Below are 26,557 nucleotides of genomic sequence, written 5' to 3' on the forward strand. Positions count from 1 at the left end.
CAATAGATCAAATCTTAAATTTATATATTATTCATTTATATATTAATTATACAAAGTAGAATAAATTTCAAATGACATCATTATTAAGTCAATTTATAATTCATTCTAATAAATATAAAATATTATATAAACATGAAAATTGTGAATTTAATGTTTGTGTTTTTATTTCTCTGAACAACAAAAATGCATTTGAAATTCGTAAATTTGAAATTTAGCATCTCAAAAAAAGTCTTTAAGAGAAATTTAAAAAATTTCGCCATTTTTTTCCACAAACTTGTACATTTCATCGCTATGTATGTCGATGAATCATTTCCTTTTTTCAATTTCGTTCACATATATTCACTTAACCTCCCAATTGAATACATGCCCTAGAAAAAATTCTAAATAAAGACATTTCATTTACTTGTTTAAAAACATGAGCTCGACATAACCCAAGATTGATCAAAGTATTACCGAGAGGATTACGTAAGCTGGCATCAGTCGTCACTCGCCTCGAGCATCCTTCTTCATCTTTCCCATTTCCATTTCTCTAGTTTGTCAGCCTTCACCACTCGAACAGTCGAACCAGACTGATATAATCCATATTCACTGGTTGGATTGCTATACTGGTCGCTGCTCCCATATTCTCCGCTTGCCAGTGCCATTTTCTTGATTTTTTTCAAGTCGTCATTGTATTGTACAACGTCATAGTCTGAACTTCCATAAGATTCATATACAGAGCTGTGTCCAGGTCTGATTCCTTCGTTCAGATCAGACAAGGAAACATCTCCTTCAACGCCCTTGCAACCTGCTCGGATTCATATTTTTCCTTGGCTATAAATTAGAACAGTGTTTGATTCTAAAAGTTTAAGTAATTTGGGAAAAACCAGTTGCTCTCATGAATGCCAAATTTATGGAAATGTTAGACCTGAATGATTTTAGCAAGTACTTCCACCTTTAAGGGAAATCCATTTACCTGGCTCATTCTTGGCAAAACAATCCTAGTACCAATTGAGCTAATTTTTTATTGTAATGACCCAGCACCACTCACCCGCGATCATTACTCATAAGACTTCTCCAGCCCGGGTACTGGAGCTTTTACCTTCCCAAGATTCGAACCCAATAGTTCAATTGGTACCAAGATTGCTTTGCCAAGACCTATATGTCTAGGAGGTCTCGGTTCGAATCCTGTGAAAGTAAAAACTCTAGTGACTCCGCTGGAAAAGTCCTATGAGTAATGATCGAGGGTGGATAGTGTCGGGTCATTACAATGAAAGGCTTGGAAACCGGAGCTTGCGGCGGTACTAAATCGGAATCACGTCGGAGGTAGCTGAACGCGATTGTATTGGTCGGAAAATGGTCGAAACTTTGTGAAATCTTGCTTCCCGCAGCTAGGCCGAACTATAAACGACCAAAACCTGAATTTTTCCCACATTTTCCGGCGAATAAGGCGGCGAGTTTTCCGACGGGTTTTCGGGAGTCACTATTTTACCTAGCAAAACTGGTATCAATGGATAGCTCTCGTCATGAGCTTTCCAAATATATATTTATTTTAATTTTTCGATCATCGGTGCGGTCACAATTTGCGGTCAAAGCGGCGGCGGTGGTTTGTGATCGCCGGTGCCATGAAGTTGCACGAACAATGAGTGGCTCCTGGCAGGGTTATAGACAGAGAGAATATGGATGAACCGATCTTACATCGGAAGGAGAGGGATTCCGAAACTGTTCAGGTACGGGACTGTGCAGTTGAAGAGAGCTTAAAAAATTTGATATGTGCTACTCATATCAAGAAGGTGCATTTTCTTTTCAGTAGCTCATCACATAATAACTCCATAATTAAGCGTGCTTGACTTGGGGTGGATGGATGACCTCCTGGGAAGTTTCCTAGGGTGAGTGCGAGTGAGAGCATAAGCACGCTGGAAAGACTCGTATTGGTACAGTGAGGACAGTCGTTGAATATGAGACGTTTCAGTTAGTATCAAAGCCGACCTCTCCTAGTATGGTGTGGTTCAGGGACGAACCAAGCGGAAGCTGGTGGGCATGTGAGGCCCGAGGGCGGAGGGTGATCGTCGGTGCCATGAGGTTGCACGAATAATAAGCGACTCTTGGCATGTTTCTAGGCGAAGGGAACATGGATGAACCGATCTTATACCAGAAGAAGAGGTATTCTGAAACTGTTCAGGCATGAGACTATGCAGTTGAGAGGGCGTAAAAGATTTGATATGTAATACTCATATCAAGAAGATGTATCTCCTTTTCTGCAGCTCATCACATAAGAACTCCAAAGTTAAGCGTGCTTGACTTGGGGCAATTCTGGGATGGGTGAATCCCTGGAAAATTTACTAGGGTGCGTGTAAGTGATGACATAAGCACTCTGGAAAGAATCGTCTTGGTACAGTGGGGACAGTCGTCAAAACTGGAGCGTTACATTACATCAGACTTTCCAGTGAACTTTCCATATGAAGCATATTCTGGAGCTAAATATCTAGATCATGGTGAATTATGTGAGCAATGGGTATTATAACCAGTATTGAGAAACATGTATGTGCTTCAGACAAGCCAAGTTAATGTTTTCCTGATTTGGAACTTGGATTCATCGTAGACGACCCCAACTAGATTAGAATTGAAGCTTCTGTGAAGATGATGAATAAACATGGCACAATAAATTAATAAGAAAGCCGAAAGAAGTTGGTCATACCCAAAAGTTCCCATAACCAGCATCGAGAAATGAGTATTGGCGTCAGAAGAAAACTTAGCGAGGCAAATCCGCAACCTGAGAAAAGCTGTGGTTAGCTAAGTTTTTTTTCGTTTGCAATAGAATCTCACATTATTCAATTTAAGCTCAAAGTTTGGTTTTTGAAATGCTCTATCGAGATTTAACCCCTCGTTAGAAAAAGTGGGAATAGAGATGGGAACCATAGGACTGGATCATAGTTAGAATGCAATAATGAAACTCAAACACAATACCTTTGCTTCAAAGTTAAAATCCAAAAGAATAACAGAAGCCTTGATGTCACTATGTATGATTTTTGGATGACCTGATTCAAAAATGTCATTTGAACAATTAACTTATTTTGACCAAAGAAAAAATGTTTTACATTTTTCCATATTTTGAATAATCTGTAGAAATTCATGAAAAAAAAACTCACAATCCTCGTGCAGATATGAAAGTCCTTTTGCAGCGCCTAGAGCAATCTTCAATCGCGTGAGCCAATCCATTGTAGGTGTCCCCTTTCTTGAAATACATAGATTAGCAAGTTTTAGAGAGGCAATATTTTTTTTTATCTAAATATTAAAGTTCGAAGGAGAAACATTAATATTAATGCATGACGAGTCGTCCACTATTTTCGTTCTCCCTATTCTACAGGCAGAATTTTATTTCTTCTGCTAATATAGTTCCAAAAGAAGATTTCAAGTACACTAACCATGCAAGTGAAATTCCATAGTGTTATTTGGAACAAACTCATATACGAGCATTCTCTGCGACCCAGTGCTGCAGTATCCAACCAATGAAACAAGATGCTTGTGGTGCACTCTGCTGATAATCTCAACTTCGGCCTGGAATTCACGCTCCCCTTGTCCACTTCAAGCCTTTAGCTGCTTTACTGCTTACCTCTTTGCCATTTGGAAGGACTCCCTATGCACATAACTGAAGCCACGTTGCCCCAGAAGATTGGCTGTTGAGAATCCATCTGTTGCCATCAACAATTCTTCATATGTAGATGTATTTTTCGAAAAACCCAACTGCAATTCCAGATGAAGGAGGCGGAAGGAGTTTCGGTGCCTAATTATTTGGAACCAGAACCTCCATTGATACTCACGGGAGGAGTAGGTGGTGGTCGGGGTGAAGAGGAACGTACTGGTGAGTGCGGCGGTCTTGATGCACCACCCGGTGGTGGAGAAGGTTTAGGACGGATTTGGACGACGTGATCAACAGGTGGGGGACGTTATACTGATAATGTTGTACCAGATTACCGTAAGAATCAACTGGGAAACAACCAAGAAATTCAGAGTGAGCAACAGCCATATTATATCAACATGATGACGATAAACAAACCATAAAGTTGAAATTTTGATGAGTTCTAGGAATCAAGAGTACATGTTATGACCTTATAAAGCAAGCAATTACCTTTGGGGCCAAGTGGTTGTGGTGGAGGTACATACAAATTAAGCGTTGCCTTCTTCTTGTAGGATATGAACAGTATACTCAATGCTGCATCACAACACCTCTTACAGCCAACAAGCCCCGTCGAAATTCTTAATGGACTTTTTTCATTTTGAATGTAAATTGGATAAGTAATTTATGATCTTGAAAAGTGGATTCTTAAATGTGGAAGAAGAGTATCTCATATAGTTAAATAATATTAGCATCTTATATTGAGTTACAGTCAGACATGTGGAATGTCACATCCAAAAGCAAACCGAGACATGTACGAAAACGATATCAAGAAAAATTTGTTCTAAATATGACATATGAAAAAGAGTTGACTCTGAACAATGTGTTGTATGTGTCAGACATCCTTAACAACTTGGTGTCCGAGTCGTTCTTAACAAGCATGGTTTTTGCATTGTCTTTGAGTCAGATAAGGTTGTTTGTCTAAAAGTGGAATTTTTGTTGGCAAAAGCCATGTAAGTAATAGTCTATCAAAATTCGATGTAATGACTATTAAGCATATGATAAATAAAATTAATATTTTTGCTTACTTGCTTGTGTCTTCTTGTTTGTGGCATGGTAGACTTGGACATGCTAATTATGATACAATTCGTAGACTAATTAAAATGTAAAGAATTCATGCATTCCAAATAGATAAACAACACAAATGTGAAACTTGTGTTGAGACAAAACTAATCTGATCATCTTTCCGAACAATTGAAAAAAATAGTGAACCATTTGATCTTATTCGTAGTGATAAATGTGATTTTAGAAGTGTGCAAACACGTGGTGAAAGTAAATACTTCAATATTTTTGTTAACGATAGCACAAAATTTTGTTATTTGTATATTCTTAAAAGTAAAGATGAAGCAATTGAAAAATTTGTCCACTACAAAAGTGAAGTTGAAAACCAAGTTAACAAGAAAATTAAGGTGTTAGAAAGTGACCGTGGAGGTGAATAAGAATCACCATTTTCTGAGTTTTGTGTTCAATATGGTATCAAACACGAAAGAATCGGACGTCATTCTTCTCACCAAAATAGCATTGCAGAGAGAAATAATCGCACTTTGAAAGAAATAATGAATGCATTGTTATTAAGTTCTGGTTTGTCACATAACATGAGGCGGGAAGCTGTTTACCACATGGAATCAAGAAAAATTCCGTTCTTTGACCATGTGTTTCCATGCAAAACTAAAGAAAAACCAAGTTCATTCAAAAGATCACATAGACAATTGGAAAAGAACAAAAATTTAACCATGAGGTTGAACTTAGACGTAGCAAGAGAGCTAGGATGGATAAATATTTTGATCCGGATTTTATCATTTTCATAATGTAAAGTGAACCTCAAAACTTCAAGGAAGTAGTGAATTCATCTAAAGAGCCTCAATAGAAAGAGGCTATCAATTCCGAAATGGAATTCATTTTACAAAACCATACATGAGAACTAGTGGATCTTCCTCCGAGAAGCAAACATTAGACTATAAATAGATTTTCAAACCGAAAATGAAACAGATGGAGGCATAGATAAATATAAAGTCATATTAATAATAAAAAGTTGCCATCAACGAGAAGGACTTGATTACTTTGACACTTATTCTCTTGTAACGAGAATAACCTCTATCTGTGTCATACTTGCGATTGCCGCCTTGCGGAATCTTGAAGTACGTCAAATAGATGTAAAGACATCTTTTCTAAATGGAGATTTAAAAGAAAAAATTTACATGGAACAACCTGAGGATTTCCTGTGACTGGGCAAGAAAATAAGGTCTGTAAACTTGTGAAGTCTCTATAAGGATTAAAAAAATGTCAAAGCAATGTCATGAAAAATTTGATAAAATCATGATAGAAAGTTGATTTAAGTTCAGTAAATGCGACAAATTTGTATACGTAAAGGACACTGAAAATGATTATGTCATTTTATGTATTTACATAAATGACATACTTATCATTGGAATGAAAGATACTTATCAGTAAGGGGTAAAGGGAAATATATATTCCTAATTTTAATTGATATATCTTATTGATTTATTTCCCTAATATTATCTTTTCCTTGTTGATTTGATTGAGTATAATATTTAATTATGGTTTTGCCTTTCTAGATAATTATGTTAAGATTTTATTGTGATACAATATCTTTCTTAAGTCTAATTTCATTCTTGATAAGATTATATGGAATATTGGATTTGACTTTTCTAGATATTATATTTATGATAAAGATTTTGAAGATATTATATTATTGATTTAACTCTTGATTTCTTTATTTTGTAGATTTCCTTGTGAGATGAAGTGAATTATAAATAAAAGAGATGAAGATTAAAAAGAAGCGAGAGAGTTTTAGTGGAGGAGTTCACGTGTAGGATTTTCGTGGAGGTGATTTTCTTGGGAGCTTAAAAGAAAGAATTTTCGTGGGAAAAATTCAGAGAGTTTGTGTGTAAAATTTTCGTGGAGTCGGAGTGTTTTTCGTGGGAAGTTTTCGTGAAGAGTTTTCACGTGAGAAGATTTTCGTGGAGAGTTTTTCTTGCGGCTTCTTTCTCTCGGTCAATATTCACTCATGTGTGCACGTTCAAAGTTTCAGAGAAAACCTTATTCAAGAGACGTGCTGTATTTAAAGAGTTGTGATAGGGTGTTGCTGTGAATGTTGAGAACATCTGCGGACAACATCTGGGAAGAAGTTGACCGAAGATTGCTTCTCGTGGATCTACTGTTTGGCAACACGTTTTTGCTTTCTTGTTTTAGTTTTATTCTGGTTGTTTGTTTTTAGAAAGCATTTATTTTCTCAACTTGTTGAGGAAATTGATTTTAGTCTTAATCACTAGTGATAAGTTTTTGTAAACGGTTTGGTTTTCTAGTGATTAATTTTTGCCATAAGACACCGCACAAGTATTTATACTTGTGCAAATTTAATCTAGTCCATCTATTTATTTAAAGTGAATTTGTGTTACAAAATATAATGTTCCGCTGCATGTTGTCCGAGATATTGTAACATCTGGCACAACAGTTAATTTTGATTAAACACAAATTCTCTGTTTTACATATAATTATGATATTCTTATTATTTCGATCATCTGTCGGACAAAATAATTCCTAACAAGTGGTATCAGAGCCTACTCTTGATATACTAAGTGCTGATTCTGGTTTTTATTTTGTTTTGACAGAAATATTTAATGGACACGTCACTTGCAAACGGAGCACTTCGACCACCAGCTCCTAAACCTCATGTCCAACAACAGTTTCGACCAAGGAATGAAGAAAAACGCTGGTTGCAAGTGAATCCTTTAGGTGTTGCCCTAGTCGTTGCCACACCTGGCCGCAACATCTGCAAAAATTCAGTGTGCTTGAAATCCACAACTTCTGGAAATTTGAGTGGAGATGACGAATCAGGAGCTGATGATGAAGAAATCACTCTTGAGAGTGTGCAAAAGCTTTATGAAGAGCTGTTTGAAAATTGGACCAAAAGAAACAAGTTGAACTCAAGTCTCATGAAGGAGAACGTTGAACTAAAAGCCGTAGTTGCCAAACTTGAGGTAATTTTGAGCAAAAAGGATTTGGAACTTGGTAAGACCAATGAAGAACTTCAAAAGGCAACTGAAACCTTGTCCAAGTTTAATTCAAGCACATCCAAGCTTGAATCCATACTTTTGATGGGAAGAGATGACAAGAAAGGCTTAGGCTTCAAAGACAGTGTGTTTGAAATAGGTGAATCTTCCAAGTCTACTGTTTTTGTGAAAGGAAAAGCTGATACATCTCCACAACCACAATCCAAGTCACCAATCAAAAGCTCTCCATCAAAAAGACAACATACTACACATGTCCCTAAGAGAAGAAAACGAAGGTATGTATGTCATTACTGCTTTAAGCCTGGTCATATCAGGCCATACTGTTTTAAACTCAGGGATGACTGCATGAATCGAAAGTCGAGCATGATGTTGCCCCGAATGTTGTCCAACACTTTCCGCAACACCTCCCACCATCGACCTCCAGTAAGACAAATTTGGGTCCCAAAGGTAAAAACTCACTGTAAAGTTGTCTATACTTCGTTGAAAACTAATACTGCAGGTCATTGGTACTTTGATAGTGGAAGGTCACGCCACATGACGGGATCACGAGAATATCTCACCGATTATGTTGAGCAAAAATGTGGTAGAGTGACATATGGAGGGGGAGCTAAAGGAAAAATTGTTGGAAAGGGTACTTTGAGTGTTGAAGGACTGCCAAAGCTCCACAATGTGCTTCATGTCGAAGGATTAAATTCAAATTTGATAAGCATAAGCCAATTGTGTGATGATAATTTGCATGTAAAGTTTGATAAACATACTTGTGAAGTTTTTGATGAAACTAATTTGTGCATTATGACAGGTACAAGGTCTTCGGACAATTTCTATCAAATAGGTGAAGAACTTTCATGCAAACATGCAGAAGTTAGTGAACACGACATATGGCAATCAAAAACTTGGACATGCTAGTTTCAAAACCCTGAAGAATTTGAGTAAGTACGATGCTGTACGAGGTATGCCTAACCTATCATCTAGTACACCATATGTTTGTGGAGACTGTCAAAAGGGTAAGCAAACTCGCGTGTCACATCACATGGTGCCCCATTTTGGGACAACACGTTGCCTCGAATTGCTACACATGGATCTTATGGGTCCTGTGGAAGTGGAAAGTTTTGGAGGTAAGAAGTATTCATTTGTTTGTGTTGATGATTTCTCACAGTTTTCATGGATAAGTTTCATTAGGGAGAAATCAGACACTTTCAATGTGTTTAAAAAATTGGTCACAAGGATTACAAACTTTCATAATTTGAAGGTGACAAGGATAAGGACTGACCATGGTAAGGAATTTGAAAACTCCTCATTCTCATCTTTTTGTGACAAGAAAGGTATTTCACATGAATTTTCCGCTCCAAAAAAACCACAACAAAATGGGATAGCCGAACGTAAGAATAGAACACTTTAAGAAATGGCAAGGGTGATGTTGACTTCAAAGTGCATTTCAAAGCGTTTTTGGGCAGAAGCCCTTAACACCGCATGTCATATTTCAAATAGGGTGTATTTGAGAAGTGGTTCGACTATGACATCGTATGAGATAATTATGGGAAAGAAGCCTAACCTTAAATATTTTCATGTTTTTGGTTGTGTATACTATGTTTTGAATGACAGGGATCAACTTGCAAAATTTGATTCAAAGAGTGATAAGTGTTTGTTTTTGGGATATGCCACTAATAGTTGAGCTTATCGCATGTTTAATTTAAGAACTATGACTATTGTGGAATCCATTAATGTTGTTTTTGATGACCTTGCAGATCTCAAAAAGAAAACAGCTGAAGATGATGTGGATGAGTTTCTGAAAATTCCAATATCACTGGAAAATGCAGATGTTGCCCCAGATGTTGCAACATCTGACACAACACCTGACACTGAAGTCACTGAAGCTGCGGACGAAACGAATGACGATGATGACGCGGTAGATGATGGACGGAATATTCCAAGTAAAATTCAGAAAAACCATCCATCATCTCAAATAATTGGAAGTATGCCTGAAGGTGTCCAAACTCGAAAGAAAGAAAAAGTGGATTACCGAAAGATGGCTGGACTTATTTGCATGAGCTCCTTATACTCACTGATTAAGTGAATATCTACTGGAAATTGGCTTCAAACAAGGTGATGTAGACAAAACTCTTTTTATTAAGAAATCTAAAGGTGAGAGTCTTATTTGTCAAGTTTATGTTTATGATTTCTCACAATTTTCATGGTTTAGTTTCATTAGAGAGAAATCGGATACTGTGATAATTCTAGTACAATTGATATTTCAAAAAAATCCAGTAAAACACTCTCGAACAAAACACATTGACATTAGACATCACTTTATTCGAGATTTAGTAGAAAAAAGATTGATTCGAATTGAATTTGTTGGTACAAATAACCAAATGGCTGACATATTCACAAAAGCATTAGTTTTTAAGAGATTCTCCAACCTTAGGAAATCTCTCAGCATGTGTTCTGCCTAATCATACATAGATGTTGTCTCAGATGTTACAACATCTCGGACAACACCTAACATGCATGTGCATTTCTAGGACTTAGACATACTGCATATGCATGCATACTGTTATATGATGTGTTATCACTGTGTTGCATAAATCTTCTGGTGCACTTACAATTTCTTGTTCTATCTAAACTTAACACACTTGGATATGCTTAACAATCTGATTAAATCACAAAATAGTTGAAGGATGATCATGTACTCCATGACATTGTCTCATACGAAAAGTGACTTGAAAAGATTGAGTACAAAGAAAAATCAATTATGCATATGCTCTGTATCAGAAGAAAAGATGGGAAAAAGCTACCTAAAAGAGTCCAATGAAGACTGTGCTTTTAGTGTGGGAGTTACCTCTTCTGAATTTAATACAGAAGGCAAAAATAGAAGAAAATGGAAAAAGCTACCTAGAGGAGTCCTAAAGAAGACCGTTCTTCTAGTGTAGGAGCTACCACTTCTATGATCAGAAATTTGATAAGTCTCCAAGTGTGCAGAAAAATCAAAATTGTTTTTCTGGAATTGTGCGTGTTGTCAGAAGATGTTGCCAACATTTGTGAAAACACTTCATTTGTGAACATATCTCATATTTGCTTTCATGTTTTTATTTCTGTTACATTCTGTTATTAGGCATAAATAAGTCATGCATAAACATAACATTGTGAATATTGTTGTGTCAAGAGGACATGAGTATTTCGACAAAGAAAATTCGATGAAAATCCAGATTATACTGAAAATTGAATATGTGTGATTTGTTATGGTTCAGTGGTGTTAGATCGATGTGGGTTTTAATTCTGAAAATTATTTTGAAAAGATACTGGACACAATTATATCGGTATTCTTGGAAGGTGATAACGACTAAAAATATTTCCCATTAAATTTTTTTTCCGTTAAGGATCTTAGGATTGTTTGAGTAAATCTTGATTTTGTTACCGCTGCATGCATACTTATTCTTTTGATTTACACTATTTTCTCTTCACATTATTCACATAATTCCTTCTTAAGATTTCGTGATATAGTCTATTACTATAATCTTGTTGCTGACTACAGACTGCTATTGGATGTTAGTGTCCATTTGGACAAAAAGGGGGAGAAGACGTGACTCAAACTCAAGGGAGTGTGAATTGATTTTTGTAAATGATACCATCTATTGATACCTTTGTTTGATTTCGTTTTTAATGTTCTGCTTTGTTAACTTCTGCTTCCCTGATGTGTTTCTGTTTTAATGAACTGTTAATGATTTTTGCAGGTGTTGTCTCAGGTGTTGCCAACACAATGAATAACACTCGTACTAACTTGATTTTATTCAGGGGGAGAAAAATTCTCATATAAAGGGGGAGTTAACTGGAGTTCAACTGAGAAATTGAGTTTGATTTGATTTTGTCCAGAAAGGCAAAAAGGGGAAGATTAAAGGGAAATATATATTCCTAATTTTAATTGATATATCTTATTGATTTATTTCCCTAATATTATCTTTTCCTTGTTGATTTGATTGAGTATAATATTTAATTATGGTTTTGCCTTTCTAGATAATTATGTTAAGATTTTATTGTGATATAATATCTTCCTTAAGTCTAATTTCATTCTTGATAAGATTATATGGAATATTGGATTTGACTTTTCTAGATATTATATTTATGATAAAGATTTTGAAGATATTATATTATTGATTTAACTCTTGATTTCTTTATTTTGTAGATTTTCTTGTGAGATGAAGTGAATTATAAATAAAAGAGATGAAGATTAAAAAGAAGCGAGAGAGTTTTAGTGGAGGAGTTCACGTATAGGATTTTCGTGGAGGTGATTTTCTTGGGAGCTTAAAAGAAAGAATTTTCGTGGGAAAAATTCAGAGAGTTTGTGTGTAAAATTTTCGTGGAGTCGGAGTGTTTTTCGTGGGAAGTTTTCGTGAAGAGTTTTCACGTGAGAAGATTTTCGTGGAGAGTTTTTCTTGCGGCTTCTTTCTCTCGGTCAATATTCACTCATGTGTGCACGTTCAAAGTTTCAGAGAAAACCTTATTCAAGAGACGTGCTGTATTTAAAGAGTTGTGATAGGGTGTTGCTGTGAATGTTGAGAACATCTGCGGACAACATCTGGGAAGAAGTTGACCGAAGATTGCTTCTCGTGGATCTACTGTTTGGCAACACGTTTTTGCTTTCTTGTTTTAGTTTTATTCTGGTTGTTTGTTTTTAGAAAGCATTTGTTTTCTCAACTTGTTGAGGAAATTGATTTTAGTCTTAACCACTAGTGATAAGTTTTTGTAAACGGTTTGGTTTTCTAGTGATTAATTTTTGCCATAAGGCACCGCACAAGTATTTATACTTGTGCAAATTTAATCTAGTCCATCTATTTATTTAAAGTGAATTTGTGTTACAAAATATAATGTTCCGCTGCATGTTGTCCGAGATGTTGTAACATCTGGCACAACACTTAATTCTGATTAAACACAAATTCTCTGTTTTACATATAATTATGATATTCTTATTATTTCGATCATTTGTCGGACAAAATAATCCTAACAAGGGGAATGGAACGTAAGTTTATAAAATAAATTGGTGCGAAGGAAAATCCAACATACGCTGACTGCATATCCCAAAAACTAGGTCCAATGAGACAATCTAATCGAACTGATTTGGTGGATCACTGTGGGAGTTATCTGTAACCTATTCCTATTATGAAACAATGAATGTTGAAGATAAGCATGCGACTTTTAATGATTCCGATGAGAAGCAATATGGCTCAATTCTAGACCTTCTTGCAGAACTAAGAATGTGTTCTTGGCCAAAATGAAACTTTACTGTTTTAATTTTACCTACTATATTTTCACATGACATCGTTCATTGATTTTACAATAATTTTTTTAATCGAGAAGTACGATGTTGCTTAACACCCCACCGAACAATGACGTAGAGGACCACGGAGCTCTCGATGTGCCACCGAATGGTGCAGGTGGAGAACCTCTACTCGAAGGCTCCCGGCGGCGGTGAAGACATTAGAAGAAGTATGAATTCCAATTATTAAATCAGAAATTAGTTAATGGAGATAATTTCTATTTTCTTTACAGTTCAGTCCCAAGCAAGAAGAAGAAAGGTGGCGTCCCCGTATCTATGTCGGAAACATTTATTTATTTATAAAATATATATGTATATAATATAATATAATAGAAAAAGAATAATGATCCACTTTCGCAAGCAGTGATCTTGATTTAATAATTAAATAATCCGCAAATTTCGGAGGACCGTTTGGTGGCGGATGTTTGTTCCTGCGAATTGATTCGCCACCAACTTCAAGAAAATATCCCTGCATTTTCTTGATCCAGTAATAAAAATACAATGGGGTAAAAATAGACAGAATCACCAAAATTTTATTCTAAAAGCTCAGAAATCCAAAGAATGCAGAATAACTAGCAGGGGTAGATAAAACTTTGCCACTGACTCTCACTTCATTCATATTTGGAAATCAATCGAACATTTCCCAATTTTCTCTGCAGCCTCAAGTTCGGGGATGATGGAGTGATGATCAAACTTTGCGGATGGTAATATTATAGTTTTGATATTTGAATATAATTTTTGAAGTTGTTCTTGGATTTGCTCATGGTTGTCACCTTGATTTTTCGTCGGGCCACTTGATCTTGCTTCTCCCTTTTTCTTGCGAGAAAGGCACGATCCTTTCGAGACATCAAGTTTGGACGGAGTTTCTCGATCTGCATCAGATGCCACAATTTGTTACTTACCAAATAACTCAAATCGATTAGCTTTTATGGACAACGAGTTGATTTGCAGCTCATATAGAATCACAAAAAAGTGTATAAAATGTTGTCAATTTATCTGATGACAGTATGAAACAGAACAAGAATAAAAACATAAACCCAATGTCACATGATATAAACCATTTGTTTATGTTTAGAGATTGTGGCAGCTGGGAAATTACCCACGACAGAATCTAAATTGTTTTCAAACAAAGTTAAGCAAGAACAAATTTAATTTAAATACATCTCCCTATCACCCAAGTAAACTAAGGTGGTTATGAATCCAACTTATTATTGTTGAATGTAATAATGACCTTAGTGATTGTTCTCCGTGACAGTCTTTTTACCTTTCATGATTTCGAAAATGCTAGGATCTTGACGTGGATCGTAAGGTCCTATAACTTTACGAATTTTTAAAGGGGAAACTGAAAAAATCTACATAAAGCCCTACAGGTCAAGAATACATTGACTTTTCAATCCATTTGGGTAAACTGACGATTCATATATGTCAAGTTTAACCCAATATGATGTAGTTCCTAACCAATTTTACAAATAAATAGGATAACTAAGGCTACCAACTTTTCTTCACATTTAATTGGCTGCTTGGTGCCAGCTTTCTCCTACATTTTGCTCAATTAGTTTCATTTGTCTGCCCCTTTGGGATGGAAACACAATAATGATCCATATAAGGTTTTTAAATCCTGATAGGGTAGGCATAAATGAAACTAAAGAATTTAGAACTCAAGTCACAATCTTGATTTAAACGAGCATGGTCCCAATTCCCCACAAAGCGTCTTCCTTTTGTTAAAAGTCAGGTTTAGAGAGGACAATCTTAATTTGTACCCAGTTATGATGTAAAATCAGAAGAAAAAGACAGAAAAACAGTCCCTCATTCAGCTATAACCAATCTTCATTTGCATTTACCTTCATTTAAATCTTCAAAATCCAGCTGTGGCAATCTCGAGTCTGCACGTGTACAGCATAACCATAATCTCTGGTCCTCTTGTTCCACTTCTGATGCAATGGGAATATGCCAGTGGCCCTTCTCCGACTCCTGTCAACCAAATACATCAAGTGGAATGAGTCTTACCATAATTCCTCAAGGGCTTAAAACCAATTATGAGAATGCATCAAGACAACTGAGACTTAAATGTCTGGTTTTGGTCTCTTGTACGTCTGAAGAACCACACTCACATGCGTACTCATGTTGATAGAACCTGGGGAGTCTAAGAAACCTTAGAATACACTATACCCAGTTTCTCTGTTAGTTCTTGTAACATAATTTTTGTAAGAACATAAGACTTCTGTGAGGTATGTTTTTCACTTTTTCAATTGAAAAAGGGTTTAGGTATAGTTATCTTATTGCTTTTTTTCACTTTTCTAGTTTCCTATAATTGATCCTAGCACAAGTCAGAACATGCCTAAGTCTCTGCATGAAAACAAGTTTCTGCTACCTGCACGTCAGAATTTAGTTTGGTATATCAAATTGTTGAAGATAAATACTCCAGCAAGTTAAGTTAAGAAAGACTGACCTGTATTACTACAGAACAAGGAGGTGGCATGTGAAATATAGGGCCCGTTTCATCAAAGCTGAAGCGTATCTTCAGTAAAAAAAAATAAAGGCAATCTCAATAATATATTACAACAATGAAAGATAAAAGAGTATCATCATAGCTTTCAAGTTTCTCACAGGATCAACGAGCAAACAGAGATTAGCTTATTAATAAACAACAGAATATAGCCATAGAAAAATTTTAACCTACTGATACACATTTGATTGCCCTTGTCCATGTCATCTCTGAAAAGTGACTAGATACGATGATTAAACACCATATATTCCCATTACAAAATAGGGAGAATTAATAAATGGAGGGATATGACGATCAGTAGCACACTACCACTATTATCAAAAGTACAAAAGAAGCTCACATTGTCTGAACTATTTTTTGGTAGTTATATAGTTTAAGTTTCTAGACTCATTCGACCAAGAAAAATACCACTTGTATAATTGCTGAACTTGATTAAATAGGCTTCCACCTTTTACATGCAATAGCTCACCAGATGTCTTTCTTTCCATTTAGGAAAAATATCATTGCCCAGTAATTGGAACAGGTGATCTCTCATCTCGTCATTAGTGACAAGCAAGCATTTGAACTTTATAGCCGCGTACAACCAATACCTGAATAAAGATCAATTTGTAGGCCGTCAATCTAACCAATCATCATGAAGAATTAATGACATTATATTATTGGTAGAAACTATGATGAGCAGCTCGTACCAATCATCATTTGATCCGGTCGGAGTAGCAAAGAGAGCATCTGCATTTTTCCACTTCTCAATGAAACTTCTATTGAGAGAACCTTCCATCTTATCCCCAGCAATACGCCGATTATGCAGTATGATCAGTGGCCATTTTCTGGAAGGCAGCATTTGGCGAATTCCATTCGCAACAGCATTGACCTATGGAAGACATGGCCAACCACCACAATTTTTTTACCAGATAAAAAATAAACAGAGGGTTACAAATTTTTCATATTCCGCAAGCACTTGCCTTTGATGGTTTAAATCTTTTCTGGCTGTTTAGGCCAACGTTTGCACCATCCACCACGGCTTCGAATGGTCCATAGTAATCGAAGCCAATCCTGCAAGATGGTGCAGCTTTCAGTTTGTTACACCTTCAAATTACTCTGTTTATAGAGAAGAAAGTAAATGCACTGATATACTTGAAATTTCTGAAAACTTGAATTTTTCTCTCTTTGCAAGGCTATAGATGCCACCGAATGTGCAAATTTTTCGGTTTCTTCGGGATCAAGGTCAATAGTTACTAGCCTTTCACTACAGGACTTGCATGAGCCATCAGAATCAACAGGAGACCGGCAGACAGTCCATTTCCCTTTGCCCAACCAGCCTTTTCCATGCCATCCCCCTCCTGTATTTTCAATTGCTCGAGCAATCAATTCCCGGTCCCATTTTCTTTTACCCACTTTCGAAGCTACCTTGCTCTTAAACCACCTCTCGATCAAATTTGCTGTAGCTGGTGAAACTTGCCTCACAGTTGTTCTAAGTTTGTGCAACACGTGATATACTTTTTCGCTCTTTCCAGCTTCTACACTTACCTTTAGAAGTGCCTCCAGTTCAGGCTCCTCTGGATTGACATTATGCTCCAACATGTGTTCTTCGACCATGAATGCTTTCTCAACATCTCCATTACTGCAGAAAATAGTTAGAGCAGGGCCATAGGATCGTAGTCTAGGATTTAAACCATATTCCTTCATTTGCTTTACCATATCAAAGGCCCTATCACCATCACCAAAAGATACAGCCATTCTGGCCACAGACGTAAGTATGGCTTCATTCATGGGAACTTTTTCAACACACATCTGGTTAAATATTTCAAATCCCTTCTGGAGGGCAATTCTTTTTAAATCTTCACTCACTTGAACTCCAGTGACCGGCACCTCTGTCATCTTTAATCTTCATAGAATCAGCAATCCTCTTCATTGATTGAACCAAGGCATCTAAAGTTTCATCGTAGATCTCCATGGATCCATACAAAAAACTCCTTGAATAAGCTTCCCCTTGAAAACTAGCATTTGAATGACCATTTGCAAGTTCGGGTGTACAACCATTCCCAAGGAACTTATCTTTTCTCAATTGTTCAATAGGAGGATTCTCTCCTTCGTCTTGTTCATGCAAACTATGTCCTGCATAACACCCTTTTCCTATTCCACCAGATACATTCAATGGTTCAGAATCAATAACAGGAATTTCTTTTGACGGTTTAACGTGTCTCAGACTCCTACTTCCGCTCCCGCTTTTCGCTGGCTGAACCAGACCAGTGGCGGCAGAAGAACAAAGATACAACAGAACGGCATAATGGTACTGCCCCATCTTAACGCCTTCCGTCCTAGCCAAATCATATAATCTAATGGCACCCAAGAAATCACCCCTTTTAGAGCACAACTCTAATCCAACTCTCAGAGTTACTTCCGCCGAATCGACTTTAGGTTTCTTAGTCAGCTTCTCCTCATTTCTGACTTCCAACCGATTTTTCAGGAATCTTTTATCCGTAGCATCCTTAGTACCCTCTTGAAAAACGATAATCTTCTCGTTAATGTCTAACACTTTTTTCTCCTTAAACCTCGTGGAAGATAATCTAGAAACCACCTCTTTCTTCCTGTTAGAACTCGATACATTCTCGTTAAGTCTATCCCTCGGCACCATTCTTCTCCCAGCAGGTTTCTCAGCACCAAGGTTCCTCTTGTCAAATTTACTACCATCATTTTTATCAACCGAAGTAAAAGAAGAATACCCTGAATTAATATAATCGTTAGAGCAAGTATTAATGCTGTTTTTTGAGAGTCCACCCCCCGTGTCTTCGGACAACCTCGTTTCCAAGTGCGCGGCAACTTGTGCTTTAACTTGAAGTGGCGCAATCCCCGGCTCTGGAGTGTCCGTAGTGGGTGGAAAACCGAGAGATTGATGATTAGATGAGTACTTACAGCGACAGGAGTAGGAGAAATGGAGCTGAGTTTGTGGCAGCGGTTTGAAGGCGAAGGAAGCCATCCCCAAGCAATATGTGGCCGTTCGAAAACCTCCCTATCCATCTTCGGTGACGTTGTATAAGTTACCAATCAGATAAAATTCGAATTTAGGATTTTTTTTTTTTCAACGTATTTTTATTTGCTAACAATAGTTGTAAGAAAAAAATGTGTATTTTCTGATCAATTGAAAAATGTTTCTGCACTTTATATTTTTTTTGATAAAAATTAGTGTAAAACATCGAATATATGATACTAATATATAATATTTGAGTATTAAATATTTCAGATTCAATATTAATATATGATTTTTGAATACCCAAACATGTATAACAAGTATTTATATTAACGACTCGTCTTTTTTCAGATGAAAATCGATACACAACCTTAAATTATTATATGACATGGGAGTATCGAATGTTTTAGATTTGGTACTAACATATGATTTTTGAGTACCCAAACTACTCATATATGATTTTTTAAGTACACAAATCTGTGTAATAAATATCGGTATTAACTACCAAATTAAATAATTAAAAGTCTGGGAAAAAATTTATAACGAAAAACAAGATTTTTAATTACGAATGTATTACACTTATATTTGTATGTACAAGAATAGAATGTTGGATAGATGAAGAAGATGAATAAGGTTAAGTCAATTCTGGGCTTAAGGGCAGTGCCCTGAGTCATTCAATGACTGACATGTGTCATAATTTATTATTTATTTTGAAATTATTTTATCTTGTAATTTTCAACCATGGTTTAGATTTAGATCTCGCCCTCGATCTAGATCTATGTCCATTCAAATTTTGGGACTCCCACCATTTTTCTTAAAAAATTTCACGGTAGCTCTCAAATTCTCTTTCAAACTTCGACCAACAAAATTCGAATTTCACCTCCCCATCTCAGTACATCGCCGCCAACCCACCACCCACCGGGGGAGGCCACCGTTCATCATATCTCTGTCACCACAACAGCGAGCATCTCCGTCCTCGCCACCGCTGTCCTTCTCCCTCGTCCTCGCCACCACGTCGCCGTCACCACATCGGCGAACTCCCACCGAGGAAAGCCACCGTTGTGGCCATCACATCTCCGTCACCACAACAGCGAGCATCTCCGTCCTCGCCACCGCTATACTTCTCCTCCGTCCTAACCACCACACCGGCGAATGCCCTTGCCTCACCACCACTATCCTCGTCGTCGCACATAGTTTAACAGTAAAATGATTCCAGTTTATCAAAAGTTGATAACTATAACTAAATGTAAAGCCAAATTGAAAATTACAAGGGAAAAAAGGGGTGAATGGCGGGTGAGTAGATTTTTGGATGAGTATAATCATGAGATGTTTGCACCTGATCAAACTCACCTGTTATGATCTAACTCAATTGAGCAAACCTCATGAGGATGCGAGAAAAAGTTTGTATAAGTTGGTTTATACAGCAACAGATGAAATATTCAACCTTGTCCAGAATTTGAGTGTAGATGATGAGACGCCGTGTGATGATAAGGAATGAGTTTCAGGGTCCTCATTCATCACAAGTAAGGAATGAGGTCCTTGTCGAGGTAATTGTTTCTTGTTGTCATATCTGTTACCTGTATTTTCTGTGGTTTTTGAGCATTCAATTTTCGAACTTCGTAAAATTTTACCAAGACTTCTTGAAGATGTTTAGATTGCTAACCGTACATATGAACTTAGAAAAACATCAGATAACCCAAAATTAACTGGGTGGGTTGTAAGGTGGAAAATATGGATGATTCCCTATAAACCTTCTTTTTTTACTATGTATGTGTTCGTTTCTTAAAAAATGTCAGATTATTCGGAAACCAGCGGAGGACGAATGAGCTCTGGATGCCTTCATTTCAATCGTGACAGGACCACCAGGCCCGAATCCAGAGCAGTTGGTGCCAAATATTAGCTCACCCATTTTGGTTCTGTGGGGTGATAGAGATCCTCTGACCCCAATAGATGGACCGGTGGGGAAATACTTAGCATAGTTGCCGGCTCGACTACCAAATGTGATCTGGACTTGTTGGAAGGTGTTGGGCATTGCCCTCATGATCATAGGCTTGACTTGGCCCATAAGAAGTTGCTTCCTTGGCCGGCTAATCTTCCACTTTCTTAGTGTATGTATGTTTTAAGGAATCCTATTCTTGATTCAACAACTTTATATATATTACATATTGTATGGGGATGATGTTCTAGTTTCTAAGATTTTTATATACAAAGCTGAAATAGCTTAACATACCTGTACGTAACCAAAGAATTACCAACTTCATAACTACTTTGGATTTGTAACGGGCGAATGATGAAATTGAATTTTCAAAAAAAGTTGTGAATGTCTTCAATATGAGAAATTGTGTTCACTTTGTGAAAAAGGCTGTTCACAGTAGCACCAAAACCATTCACCATCATCACTAGACTATTCTTTAAATTGATAGAGAATCAGTCAACCAGTAGCTCTTCTAAGCGACAAAAATTAAGCATTCATAAAATATATCTTAAACAAAAGTAATAAAGCATTAACTTAAATATATCTTACACAAATTCTTGACAATATTAGAGAATTTTAAGCTACTGCTAACTTAATTATATCTTACATATTACAATATTAAAGAGGACACCATAGCAATACCAAGAAGAACTCTAGTCATCATCATGAAATTGTAGAGATTCCAGCAAGACTTTCAACTCTTCGGATAGATCCTCCATTCTTAATGCATTTATCTGATGCTCACGTGCTAACTCTACTTGAGCATCAACCAATTGAGCTATTTCCTCGTTTTGTTTTTTTTTTCAAACTCGAACTTGGAGCGGACGTTGAACTCGAACTTGGCGCGGACGTTGAACTAGAACTTGGAGCGAACGTTGCACTCGAAATTGGAGCGGACGTTGAACTCGAACCAGCAGCAATGAAAGGTTTCTTCATCTATTCATCATATGCTCTCAATGCCCTCTTCTTTATTGCGATATCCCTTGTAGCAAGCACCTCTAAAGCCATTAACTTGTGCTTGAGCCTCTTCCCAGCGCTCATAAACACCGGGTTTTCTCCCATTAAAAACAACATATGTTTTTTCCTACATCAAAATAAAATTTTACAAAAAATTCAATAACTAAGCATGATATACAAAAAACAATAACATAAGTTCTAATTAAAAATGGGTAAATGAATATAGAACACGAAATTAAAAAATTTACCATCGCGACAGATAGCTTTGTCGTGAGGAGATATAATAATTTCGACTCAAACCTACATTGAAGATAGCACAACAAAACCATGAAGAAGCACAGTAAGAAATTAGTTAATTGTACACAACAAGATCGACGAGGTTGGAAGGCTTCTAGATTGGCAAATTTCTCATCTCAGGTAATTTAGAAATTTACGGTCACCCTCTAATGTTATTCATTTTCTATCGTATTGTTAAGGATGAATGTGGTATGAGTTTCTAATCCTTTTCTATTTGGGTTGACACTTTCCCTAAACTGGATATTGCTGCTTCAAGTGTTAACTTCATAGTAAACACAGCTTCATACGTAGGGGTGAGCAAGATTTCGGTTAAACCGAATTAACCGAGCGAATCGAGCCAATTCAGAAATCGGTTTGGTTATTTCGGAAATTCGGTTTTCAAATTAAAAAAATTCGGTTATATCGGTTAATTCGGTTTGGTTACGGTTTTCAAAATTTTGAAATCGGTTAACCGAATTAACCGATATAATAAATACTATTATTTAATAATTTTTTATTATTTATCAATTTTTATATATATTTTAATTTTTAATTTTAAAATCTATATAATATGTATTAATTGTGTTCAAACAAAACTTATACATTTGTGATGTGTGTGATTTTATGTTTTTATGCATTTATGTAGATGGTAGTATTCAAGAAAAATTACATATATAATTAAAATTAAATCACAATTTTTTTAAAAAAACTAATCGGTTAATTCGGTAACCGACCGAATGAACCGATTTTAATTCGGTTCGATTTTCATCGATTATGAAAAATATTTCGGTCGATTCGGTTATGGCTAAATATTTCGGTTCGGTTCGGTTATGGCTAATTCGGTTCGATCGGTAACCGAACCGACCGAATGCTCACCCCTATTCATACGTACATGCCATGACTGACTTTGGTAGTCATTTGATTATTTTACCAGAAAATATAATGTATAAATGGCTAACAAAACTTCAGAAAACCACCCTCCGAATCAGACAACAATGAAACCCAAATCAATCCATGTAATAGCCACACTCTTCTTCCTCCTCCTCTGCAACATCCATATCCAAGCTCAACCCAGCACCATAGGACACACCTGCGCAGCAAACCAATCGGCATATCCCTGCCAAAACTACGTCTTCTACAGAGCTGCATCCATATTTCCTCGATTTAGCCACAATAGGCGATCTCTTCTCAGTCAGTCGCCTCATGAACAACGTAACAGTTCAACGTTCCGACGATCTTCAACTGCGGATGTAGCTTTCGAACATTCCAGCCTCCAGATCTAGCTTCGCCGCTTTCCTCTGGAAGATGAAATTGTGGGTGGGATAATAATATTTACCACTCTTCTCAACTGTGACCGAACCATGGTTTGTGGGGAGTTAATATTTATTACAATTCAAGGAAAAAAATTACTTCTAACCATTAGTCCAATAGTTGTAAAGCAATACCACATGTCGGATGATGTATGGGTTGGGGCAGTACCCTTGTGGGTAGCGTCGACTCACCGATGAATAGTTAATGAACTTTGGAAAATGTGTCAAGAAAAAACTTGTCCCACATATTAACTCTAAGTTTGAGTTAAGGGTTTAAGCCCCAGGGATATCAGAAGTTTTTAGAAGGGGAAAACACTGATAGGCTGAGTCTCGGTGGAAAACACACACGTGTGGCTAGCCGGCTCGGCCCGGTTCGATGCGGTCTTTGACCAATTGTTAGAGCCCAACCCATATTTCCTAAAGCCCAGCCCAATTTTAAGCCAGTTTAAAAAAATAATACTAATAAAGAAGAAACGTGAATCTTCTTTTCTCTCTCCATGTATGCATCTGCCGAAGCTTTTCTTAGTTCTTCAACGAATTTCTAAACTTCATCTGTCAATTGTTGCCGTTTCGATTGCCCAAAAATTAAGTTAAATATAAATTTGGGAAGCTATCGATGTTAGCTTTCTATTGATACCCTTTTTGCAAGAAAAATCGCGAATCCAAACCACGGCCATAGCTGACCGCCGCTTATTTTCGCCGGAAAATCAGGAGGAAACCTTGGGTTATATAGTTTGAAACTTGAATTCGAAGCTTAAAACAATATTTGAAACTTTCAAATGTATAATTCATATTTTAGGGTCGAATTTTGGGTATTTTAATTCATTTGAGTTCCAACAATTAATATATATTGCATTATTGATTGTATGTGGTATATCAGAGCTAATCGGAGATATTAACTAAAATTTCAGAATTTATTTGGACATAATTTCGGAAATTCAGAATTTTATAATTGGGTTTTCAAATTTTAGTGTTCAATAATTAGAGGTTTATATGCTATAGAATTGTCGTATATTAACTTTAGAAATTTTAAAGCCTAAATTATGGACTTTTAGAATTTTAAACTAAATTATCAAATATTGAAAAATAAATTAAACTTGATATAAAATGCATTATTTACCACAAGATCGGATTCTTCGAGAAATCTTTAAAATATTTTAGTGGTAAATTAGGTGTTCAGTTGAGGTATGCATAAATTATTTCATTATGAAGTCTATAATAATGTGGAATGACATTAAGTATTTTGGTAATGAATTGTGGCGTGCCTTATGTGCTTCTGTGAATAACGTGATTGCATTCAGGCATTTATTTGAGTTGATACTGTTAGTGCATAGTATTTCAAGACTTGAATCCGTTGATTGCTATCATTATTGATATGTTGAGATGTCGAGTCATCTATGAAGCGAGTGATAGGATTAGATCACTCCTGACATCTCATTGATGGAGCTAGTGATAGGATTAGCACACTCCTGATGACTGCACGAGGAGTGATTGGGTCGCTACCGGACCCTCGATGCTACGTGCATGGATGAGCGACGGCTTGATGTTTCGTTGCTGCATTCCTGGCACTGGGTGGCCACTGTTCTGTTGCTGATACAGTTTCATTTGGACTCCATTTTGGTATCCGTTATTTTGTTGTTACCGACACGCTTTGCATTGCATTTTACTTGATTTTATTTCATATCTGTTATATTTGTCATAATTTTAATGGTTCGTCGTACTGGGACCTGACCCTTCTTTTCTTTTTATGTTGTGATTGTTTTTTATGCCATAGCAGGTTATCCAGGAGGCTTTGATGCATTTGGTGAAGCGTCAGGTAGCGGTGCCCAGTAGTTGGGTTGTCAATTAAGAGTTCTCATCTATATATATATATATGTGTGTGTGTGTGTGTGTGTGTGTGTTATATCATCGAGTCATACTTTTGCCAGGGAATGCCCTGTGTAGCTGTACTGTTATTTTTACGATATTTTGGATTGATAGTTGTGTGATCGAGCCTTGTCGGCTCTGCATGTGGTAGTCCTGGTCAGTGCGGTTGTAGGTTTGTGAATTGATGTTATGAATTTATTTCGAGTATATAAATGTTGTTTGTGTAGTTTGAAAATTTTTGGGATGTCCTACTTACGGGGAGGACATGCCGAAATTTCTATTTTGAAACATAATTTATTTTATTCCAATTCAAGAAAAAATAATCAAGCAACAACATATTGGAAGAAACTATGATATTGACAAATTTTATCATTTTAACCCATCATTAACTTACTACACAGATAATACCAAAACGAATTATGTAATGGTTTTCATGAAAAAGCATTATACTATTAAATTTGTCTTATCGGATTTATATTTAAATTGGCATTGAATATAATCTTATATTATTCAAATTAATAAGTATCAAGTTTTCTTCTAAGATTGAATGTAGCTTACTTTATATTAATATTATATATATTATTCATTTTAGATACACATGCGCTCATCCACCTATAATAAATAAGAAACGAGTAGAATAAATAGCATCAAATATTTTAAAATACAGTAAGTTGTAAAAAATTTCACCTACGTGGCTAAATAATTAAAATTTTAGAAAGAAATCATATAATATTTTGTGAATTTAAACAAGAGTATAAAACATATTAAATTAATTTCGAGTTGCATCACAACAGTTAAAGTTTTAATTTGGTAAAGAACTCGAGTCACACGTGAGATTAAGTGGGACAAAAATTTATAAACTTTTTTTTTAATGTATGATATATGTTGACGACTTTAAATTTTAGTACAATCTTTTAAGAAACTTTGGAACAACCGGGAAATATCCAGTTTTTTTGTAGCAGAAGAAGCAAATGTTGTCTGTTGTTATCTCTAGCGAAAGACTTGATTCAAAGGTTGAACTAAATGTGATCCGATAAAAGAACAAACTGTCTGTTAAATCATCCTTAGGAAACGATTTATTACAATATCATCATAAATAAGTAAAATTTTTCTTTATTTCTTTCTTTGCTTCGGTCGAAAAACGAAAGAAAAGGTTTATCGATTGTGGTAAACCCTCTTATATGAGTTAAGACCTCTTGATCCAGACGTGAAAGTAAATTAAAGGATGTGCACGAATAGACGGGGACCCGAGGGAGAGGACAACAAACACTAACTCTCAGAATATACCCCACAATATTTCGGTGAGAACTATGTTCCATACAAGAGTCAATAATTAATGCGACATCATGAATATCAACTACTCATGTCACCTCAAGCCTAACCAACTCGTCTATACCCCGAGGCTATTTCTTTGCTTCTATTCTTATTATACAAGATGGATATTTAACACAACTCTAAATTATACAAAGTTTGTGTAATACTTCTTAAATATAATTATAATATAATACAACATGGTTCAAATTTATGCATGATCGATCGAGTTCTGTTAGATCGAATTTCGAGCGATCTAATTAGTTATAATTTTTGTTAAAAAATAAAAATTAAACCACTTGAGCTCTAGTTAATTATTGAAACTCTCTATATGGTCTTATTTTAATCTAAAAAATAGGGTGAGATGGTAGGTGCAAAGATCGCAATTCAC

At 36.1% G+C, this 26,557-nt stretch overlaps 1 protein-coding gene, 1 long non-coding RNA gene and 1 pseudogene across 2 annotated transcripts; all 3 read right to left on the reverse strand.

Annotated features, from left to right (window-relative positions):
* Positions 1 to 281: 281 nt before the first annotated feature.
* On the reverse strand, positions 282 to 4,313 carry LOC142550259 (proline-rich receptor-like protein kinase PERK1; annotated as a pseudogene).
* Positions 4,314 to 13,504: 9,191 nt separating this feature from the next.
* Positions 13,505 to 18,544, reverse strand: LOC142549437 (proteinaceous RNase P 1, chloroplastic/mitochondrial-like). Its single transcript, XM_075658384.1, is given in 8 exon segments — positions 13,505 to 13,869; positions 14,839 to 14,968; positions 15,447 to 15,515; positions 15,973 to 16,093; positions 16,193 to 16,374; positions 16,466 to 16,556; positions 16,630 to 17,360; positions 17,362 to 18,544. Coding segments are annotated over 8 exon segments (2,700 nt in total). The 5' UTR covers positions 18,481 to 18,544; the 3' UTR covers positions 13,505 to 13,612.
* A 2,690-nt stretch (positions 18,545 to 21,234) lies between these two features.
* On the reverse strand, positions 21,235 to 21,895 carry LOC142548197 (uncharacterized). The gene is made up of 2 exons (XR_012820936.1): positions 21,652 to 21,895; positions 21,235 to 21,530 (listed from the first exon to the last, which is right to left on the reverse strand). It is a non-coding gene; the product is annotated as an uncharacterized LOC142548197 (long non-coding RNA).
* Between the last annotated feature and the right edge of the window lie 4,662 nt (positions 21,896 to 26,557).

This window comes from Primulina tabacum, chromosome 6, assembly GCF_025594145.1.
Source record: "Primulina tabacum isolate GXHZ01 chromosome 6, ASM2559414v2, whole genome shotgun sequence".
Classification (NCBI taxonomy): Eukaryota; Viridiplantae; Streptophyta; class Magnoliopsida; order Lamiales; family Gesneriaceae; genus Primulina; species Primulina tabacum.